At 42.6% G+C, this 8,437-nt stretch overlaps 1 protein-coding gene across 4 annotated transcripts in view; it reads right to left on the bottom strand.

The window, feature by feature from the left end:
• Positions 1–8,437, bottom strand: part of cdc42bpb (CDC42 binding protein kinase beta (DMPK-like)) — a 52,475-nt gene that overhangs the window by 7,887 nt on the left and 36,151 nt on the right. For all 4 annotated transcript variants that reach the window (XM_044376671.1, XM_044376672.1, XM_044376673.1 and 1 more), the window contains 6 exons: positions 7,813–7,875; positions 7,423–7,664; positions 6,964–7,318; positions 5,056–5,153; positions 4,887–4,971; positions 4,637–4,754 (listed from right to left, as the gene is read on the bottom strand). In XM_044376671.1, the coding sequence (XP_044232606.1) occupies positions 4,637–4,754; positions 4,887–4,971; positions 5,056–5,153; positions 6,964–7,318; positions 7,423–7,664; positions 7,813–7,875 (961 nt within the window). The remainder of the gene's footprint in view (positions 1–4,636; positions 4,755–4,886; positions 4,972–5,055; positions 5,154–6,963; positions 7,319–7,422; positions 7,665–7,812; positions 7,876–8,437) is intronic.

Raw genomic sequence — 8,437 nt, 5'->3', positions numbered from 1 at the left:
ACACATCAACAACAATAGTAAACAACAACAAACATAAACAATAATAATAAACAACAACAGTAGATCACATCATGTTAACTGATATAAACCAGATGATGTGTGTAACGTAACGCTGACTTCCTGTCAGCAGGCGGCGCTCTGACTGTGACTCAGCATGAACGTAGATGTTTTCATGTTCAGACGTATTCAGACGTGTTGAGACGTGTTGAGACGTGTTGAGACGTGTTGAGACGTGTTGAGACGTGTTCAGACGTGTTGAGACGTGTTAAAATGTGTTCAGATGTGTTAAAATGTGTTCAGATGTGTTAAAATGTGTTCAGACGTGTTAAGATGTGTTAAAATGTGTTCAGATGTGTTCAGACGTGTTCAGACGTGTTTAGATGTGTTAAAATGTGTTCAGATGTGTTCAGACGTGTTCAGACGTGTTTAGACGTGTTAAAATGTGTTCAGACGTGTTAAGATGTGTTAAAATGTGTTCAGATGTGTTAAGATGTGTTCAGACGTGTTCAGATGTGTTAAAATGTGTTCAGATGTGTTAAAATGTGTTCAGACGTGTTAAGATGTGTTAAAATGTGTTCAGATGTGTTAAGATGTGTTCAGACGTGTTCAGATGTGTTAAAATGTGTTCAGATGTGTTCAGATGTGTTCAGACGTGTTCAGACGTGTTTAGATGTGTTAAAATGTGTTCAGATGTGTTCAGATGTGTTCAGACGTGTTCAGATGTGTTCAGACGTGTTCAGACGTGTTTAGATGTGTTAAAATGTGTTCAGATGTGTTGAGACGTGTTGAGACGTGTTCAGACGTGTTCAGATGTGTTCAGACGTGTTCAGACGTGTTCAGACGTGTTCAGATGTGTTCAGATGTGTTGAGACGTGTTCAGACGTGTTGAGATGTGTTGAGACGTGTTGAGACGTGTTGAGACGTGTTGAGACGTGTTCAGATGTGTTCAGACGTGTTCAGACGTGTTAAGATGAGTTCAGACGTGTTCAGACGTGTTCAGACGTGTTAAGATGAGTTCAGACGTGTTTAGACGTGTTAAGATGAGTTCAGACGTGTTCAGACGTGTTCAGATGTGTTCAGACGTGTTAAGACTTGTTAAGATGCGTTTAGACGTGTTAAGATGTGTTCAGACGTGTTTAGACGTGTTAAGATGTTTTCAGACGTGTTTAGACGTGTTAAGATGTGTTCAGACGTGTTTAGACGTGTTAAGATGTGTTCAGACGTGTTTAGACGTGTTAAGATGTGTTCAGACGTGTTAAGATGTGTTCAGACGTGTTTAGACGTGTTCAGACGTGTTTAGACGTGTTCAGACGTGTTTAGACGTGTTAAGATGAGTTCAGACGTGTTTAGACGTGTTAAGATGAGTTCAGATGTGTTCAGACGTGTTAAGATGAGTTCAGATGTGTTCAGACGTGTTAAGATGAGTTCAGACGTGTTCAGACGTGTTTAGACGTGTTAAGATGTGTTCAGATGTGTTTAGACGTGTTAAGATGTGTTCAGACGTGTTTAGACGTGTTAAGATGAGTTCAGACGTGTTAAGACGTGTTAAGATGAGTTCAGACGTGTTTAGACGTGTTAAGATGAGTTCAGACGTGTTAAGACGTGTTAAGATGAGTTCAGACGTGTTTAGACGTGTTAAGATGTGTTCAGACGTGTTAAGATGAGTTCAGACGTGTTCAGACGTGTTTAGACGTGTTAAGATGTGTTCAGATGTGTTTAGACGTGTTAAGATGAGTTCAGACGTGTTTAGACGTGTTAAGATGAGTTCAGACGTGTTAAGACGTGTTAAGATGAGTTCAGACGTGTTTAGACGTGTTAAGATGAGTTCAGACGTGTTCAGACGTGTTAAGATGAGTTCAGACGTGTTCAGACGTGTTAAGATGTGTTAAGATGAGTTCAGACGTGTTTAGACGTGTTAAGATGAGTTCAGACGTGTTCAGACGTGTTAAGATGTGTTAAGATGAGTTCAGACGTGTTCAGACGTGTTAAGATGTGTTAAGATGAGTTCAGACGTGTTTAGACGTGTTAAGATGAGTTCAGACGTGTTAAGACGTGTTAAGATGAGTTCAGACGTGTTTAGACGTGTTAAGATGAGTTCAGACGTGTTCAGACGTGTTAAGATGAGTTCAGACGTGTTCAGACGTGTTAAGATGTGTTAAGATGAGTTCAGACGTGTTCAGACGTGTTAAGATGAGTTCAGACGTGTTCAGACGTGTTAAGATGTGTTAAGATGAGTTCAGACGTGTTCAGACGTGTTAAGATGTGTTAAGATGAGTTCAGACGTGTTAAGATGAGTTCAGACGTGTTTAGACGTGTTAAGATGAGTTCAGACGTGTTAAGATGAGTTCAGACGTGTTCAGACGTGTTAAGATGAGTTCAGACGTGTTTAGACGTGTTAAGATGAGTTCAGACGTGTTTAGACGTGTTAAGATGAGTTCAGACGTGTTCAGACGTGTTAAGATGAGTTCAGACGTGTTCAGACGTGTTAAGATGAGTTCAGACGTGTTCAGACGTGTTAAGACGTGTTAAGATGAGTTCAGACGTGTTCAGACGTGTTAAGATGAGTTCAGACGTGTTCAGACGTGTTAAGATGAGTTCAGACGTGTTCAGACGTGTTAAGATGTGTTCAGACGTGTTAAGATGTGTTAAGATGTGTTCAGACGTGTTAAGATGTGTTCAGATGTGTTAAGATGTGTTAAGATGTGTTAAGATGTGTTAAGACGTGTTAAGACGTGTTAAGATGTGTTAAGATGTGTTCAGATGTGTTCAGACGTGTTAAGATGTGTTAAGACGTGTTAAGATGTGTTAAGATGTGTTCAGATGTGTTCAGATGTGTTAAGATGTGTTCAGACGTGTTCAGACGTGTTAAGATGAGTTCAGACGTGTTCAGACGTGTTCAGACGTGTTAAGATGAGTTCAGACGTGTTCAGACGTGTTAAGATGAGTTCAGACGTGTTCAGACGTGTTAAGACGTGTTCAGATGTGTTCAGATGTGTTAAGATGTGTTCAGACGTGTTAAGATGTGTTAAGATGTGTTCAGATGTGTTAAGATGAGTTCAGACGTGTTCAGACGTGTTAAGACGTGTTAAGATGAGTTCAGACGTGTTCAGATGTGTTAAGATGTGTTCAGACGTGTTCAGACGTGTTAAGATGAGTTCAGACGTGTTCAGACGTGTTAAGACGTGTTAAGATGAGTTCAGACGTGTTCAGACGTGTTAAGATGAGTTCAGACGTGTTCAGACGTGTTAAGACGTGTTAAGATGAGTTCAGACGTGTTCAGACGTGTTAAGACGTGTTAAGATGAGTTCAGACGTGTTCAGACGTGTTAAGATGAGTTCAGACGTGTTCAGACGTGTTAAGACGTGTTAAGATGAGTTCAGACGTGTTCAGACGTGTTAAGATGAGTTCAGACGTGTTCAGACGTGTTAAGATGAGTTCAGACGTGTTCAGACGTGTTAAGATGTGTTCAGACGTGTTAAGATGTGTTAAGATGTGTTAAGATGTGTTAAGATGTGTTCAGATGTGTTCAGACGTGTTAAGACGTGTTAAGACGTGTTAAGATGTGTTAAGACGTGTTAAGATGTGTTAAGATGTGTTCAGACGTGTTAAGATGTGTTAAGACGTGTTAAGATGTGTTAAGATGTGTTAAGACGTGTTAAGATGTGTTAAGATGTGTTAAGATGTGTTCAGATGTGTTCAGACGTGTTAAGATGAGTTCAGACGTGTTTAGATGTGTTAAGATGTGTTCAGACGTGTTAAGATGTGTTCAGATGTGTTCAGATGTGTTAAGATGTGTTCAGACGTGTTAAGATGTGTTAAGATGAGTTCAGATGTGTTCAGATGTGTTAAGATGTGTTCAGACGTGTTCAGATGTGTTCAGACGTGTTAAGATGTGTTCAGATGTGTTAAGATGTGTTAAGACGTGTTAAGATGTGTTAAGATGAGTTCAGATGTGTTAAGATGTGTTCAGACGTGTTCAGATGTGTTCAGACGTGTTAAGATGTGTTCAGATGTGTTAAGATGTGTTCAGACGTGTTAAGATGTGTTAAGATGAGTTCAGATGTGTTCAGATGTGTTAAGATGTGTTCAGATGTGTTCAGATGTGTTCAGACGTGTTAAGATGTGTTCAGATGTGTTAAGATGTGTTAAGACGTGTTAAGATGAGTTCAGACGTGTTTAGACGTGTTAAGATGAGTTCAGACGTGTTTAGACGTGTTAAGATGAGTTCAGACGTGTTTAGACGTGTTAAGATGTGTTCAGACGTGTTAAGATGTGTTCAGATGTGTTAAGATGTGTTCAGATGTGTTAAGATGTGTTAAGATGTGTTCAGACGTGTTTAGACGTGTTCAGACGTGTTAAGATGTGTTAAGATGTGTTCAGATGTGTTCAGATGTGTTCAGACGTGTTCAGACGTGTTAAGATGCGTTCAGACGTGTTCAGACGTGGTGCATGAAGCCAAGAAAGTTCAACTTGTTCTGCATCTGTGCGGCTTGTAGAGCTCAGTAGAGACTTCCACCGGCCGAGTCGGCTACTTCTGGTTTAGCCATGTCAGATCTGCTTCACAGCCTGACGCTGCTCCTGTAACAACAATAACAATAATAATGATAATGATAATAGTTGTGTTTTGCTGAGTCACCTCCTCTGCTGAAGACGTTCTTCCTCGGGAACCTTGAACAGGAACTTTCTCTTACTGCGAGTTCGAACCATCAACTTCCTGCTGTGGTCCGACGTCTCTGGGATGGTGAGATCTCCCTCTGAGGAGACACGAGACATTAGCTGAGAGCTGGAGAGACTCAACCTGGAGTTCTACAGTGTCCAGGTGTGTGCAGGTGTGTCCAGGTGTGTCCAGGTGTGTGCAGGTGTGTGCAGGTGTGTGCGGCTGTTACCTGATGAGGTGTTGCTGAAGTAAATCAGACGAGGAAGTTCTGAACTCAGCAGGTTTAGCGTCCCTTCAACATTCAGAGGTCTGATCTGAGGACAGAGGTAGAGAGGTGATTGGCTGGTGCTGGGATGTAATTGGCTGGTTCTCAGCCATGCTGAGCTGTGATTGGTTACCTTGCGGAGAGAGATGGTCTGAACCCACTCGGTGGTGTGAATATCAAAGACGTCGACTCCGTAGTCGCTGTAGACCGTCAGGTGAGACGAATTAGAGCCTAGAGAGAGAGAGAGAGACGTTTCACAGCTGATTGATTATCTGTCACTGAATGACTCGTACTAATATATATGACGTGCACTAATATGAAAGACGTGCACTAATGTGAAAAACATGCACTAATGTGAAAGACGTGCACTAATGTTAAAGACGTGCACTAATGTGAAAGACGTGCACTAATGTGAAAGACGTGCACTAACATGAAAGACGTGCACTAATGTTAAAGACGTGCACTAACTTAAGACATGCACTAATGTGAAAGACATGCACTAATGTGAAAGACGTGCACTAACTTAAGACATGCACTAATGTGAAAGACATGCACTAATGTGAAAGACGTGCACTAATGTTAAAGACGTGCACTAATATGAAAGACATGCACTAATGTTAAAGACGTGCACTAACTTAAGACATGCACTAATGTGAAAGACATGCACTAATGTTAAAGACGTGCACTAATATGAAAGACATGCACTAATGTGAAAGACGTGCACTAATGTTAAAGACGTGCACTAATGTTAAAGACGTGCACTAATATGAAAGACATGCACTAATGTGAAAGACGTGCACTAATGTTAAAGACGTGCACTAATATGAAAGACATGCACTAATGTGAAAGACGTGCACTAATGTTAAAGACGTGCACTAATGTTAAAGACGTGCACTAATATGAAAGACATGCACTAACTTAAAAGACATGCACTAATGTTAGACGTGCACTAATATGAAAGACGTGCACTAATGTGAAAGACGTGCACTAATATGAAAGACATGCACTAACTTAAAAGACATGCACTAATGTTAGACGTGCACTAATATGAAAGACGTGCACTAATGTGAAAGACATGCACTAATATGAAAGACATGCACTAATATGAAAGACATGCACTAACTTAAAAGACATGCACTAATGTTAGACGTGCACTAATATGAAAGACGTGCACTAATGTGAAAGACATGCACTAATATGAAAGACATGCACTAATATGAAAGACATGCACTAATGTGAAAGACGTGCACTAATGTGAAAGACGTGCACTAATGTTAAAGATGTGCACTAATGTTAAAGACGTGCACTAATGTTAAAGACGTGCACTAATATGAAAGACATGCACTAATGTGAAAGACGTGCACTAATGTTAAAGACGTGCACTAATGTTAAAGACGTGCACTAATATGAAAGACGTGCACTAATATGAAAGACATGCACTAATGTGAAAGACATGCACTAATGTGAAAGACGTGCACTAATGTTAAAGACGTGCACTAATGTGAAAGACGTGCACTAATGTGAAAGACGTGCACTAACATGAAAGACGTGCACTAATGTTAAAGACGTGCACTAACTTAAGACATGCACTAATGTGAAAGACGTGCACTAATGTTAAAGACGTGCACTAATATGAAAGACATGCACTAATGTGAAAGACGTGCACTAATGTTAAAGACGTGCACTAATGTTAAAGACGTGCACTAATATGAAAGACATGCACTAATGTGAAAGACGTGCACTAATGTTAAAGACGTGCACTAATATGAAAGACGTGCACTAATATGAAAGACATGCACTAACTTAAAAGACATGCACTAATGTTAGACGTGCACTAATATGAAAGACGTGCACTAATGTGAAAGACATGCACTAGTATGAAAGACATGCACTAATATGAAAGACATGCACTAATGTTAAAGACGTGCACTAACTTAAAAGACATGCACTAATGTTAAAGATGTGCACTAATATGAAAGACGTGCACTAATGTGAAAGACGTGCACTAATATGAATATACTATAATAGGGTAATGACGTACTGCATGCGAGCGGCGTGGCGGGCCACATCAGCTCCTGGGTCCGGGAGCGGCGGCCCTGTCCGTCCACGTAGATGCCGAGCTGGCTGAAGCAGAGCAGCAGCTCGCTGGATCCGACCTCCAGGGCGTGCAGGGCGTCCAGCGGCTGCTGGGCCAGGAAGGCCAGCGACGGGTCGGCCGGGCTCACCAGGCTGATGGGTGATGACTCGCCTTGCAGAGCCAGCAAGGCGAAGCCCGAAGGATAGCCGACACACAGCCGCTCCCTCACCATCCCCAACCACTGCACCACACCTGGAGCCTGCACCTCCCACAGCTTCTTATGGTGAGGCTTCGCACGAGTGATCTCGTAGCACTGAACCTGGAGGGAACAGACAGAACCGGAGTGTTAGAACAGAACCAGACGAGCAGCAGGGGGATGGTGATTTGTAGGTAACGCTCCAGGTGAGGTATCAGATCTCTGACCTGCCGTTTGACGGCGGCCAGCAGGCAGGCGGAGCCTCCGGGTCGCAGCACCCCCGTCGTCAGAGCCTGGCAGCCTTTGGTCTCGGTCAGCTTGATGTCGAAGGACGACTCGGCGCCCTCCAGCACCCCCCAGGGGTGAAGGTGAACCTGACGGTTCCGACCGCACAGCAGAGCGACGATCTTCTCCTTCGGGATCAAATCGATCTGATAAACCTTCTTACTGTCGGCTGCTCTGACGATCACTGCAGGGAGAAAGAGGAAGTTAGACTACGGACTACAGGCATGTCATCACATGCTGAGCCTGCTCAGGAGAGCAACTCTTAAATCTATAAAATGTTCATCACAGTCAAGTATTGGTAAAATTTCACCAGGTGCTGTAAACCGTCTCACCGTCTCTGGTGACTTCAACCACGAACAGTCCATCTTCTGTTCCCAGGACAATCCTCTCCCGGTCTGCAGACACAAATTCTCTTTTAAATTAAGGGAAATTTTGCCACGACGCAATAAATTCCTCAGTGTGTTCTGTATTGACTGAGAAAACCGGCAGTGTCTACATGTACCAGGATGCACTGCAGCCAAGTTTCTGACGCCCAACCCTCAAACTCTCTGCAGCATTTCTTCGGCCGGATACTCTGACTCAAATAAATACGGCTGAATATCTGAGTCATATCCTCGTCCGTAACATCCTCTGCACTCATATTCTGGGATGCCATTTCCACTTATGGAAACATTGCTGGTTTGCAATACAAGAGATGAGAACAAGGAAGTTTTGTTTCTGAGCTGCATGTAGAGCTGCCCCCCGGCTACCCAGAGGAGGAGACTAGAGATCCCAGCGGAAGCAGCCTGTGGCTCTCCGTCACTGTACACATCACACGACTGTGCTGGAAGAACAACAAATGTTGCAGCTGCGTCCCAGAGACTCAACATCAGCAACAACTGCAGGTGTTTTTCCACACTAATCCCTAATTCAGATAGTTAGAGATAAGGTTGAAAATCAGTGAAATGGTCCTTTAAA

The sequence above is a fragment of the Thunnus albacares genome, chromosome 16 (assembly GCF_914725855.1).
Source record: "Thunnus albacares chromosome 16, fThuAlb1.1, whole genome shotgun sequence".
NCBI classification, from domain to species: domain Eukaryota; kingdom Metazoa; phylum Chordata; class Actinopteri; order Scombriformes; family Scombridae; genus Thunnus; species Thunnus albacares.
This window is presented reverse-complemented; position numbering and strand designations above follow the sequence as displayed.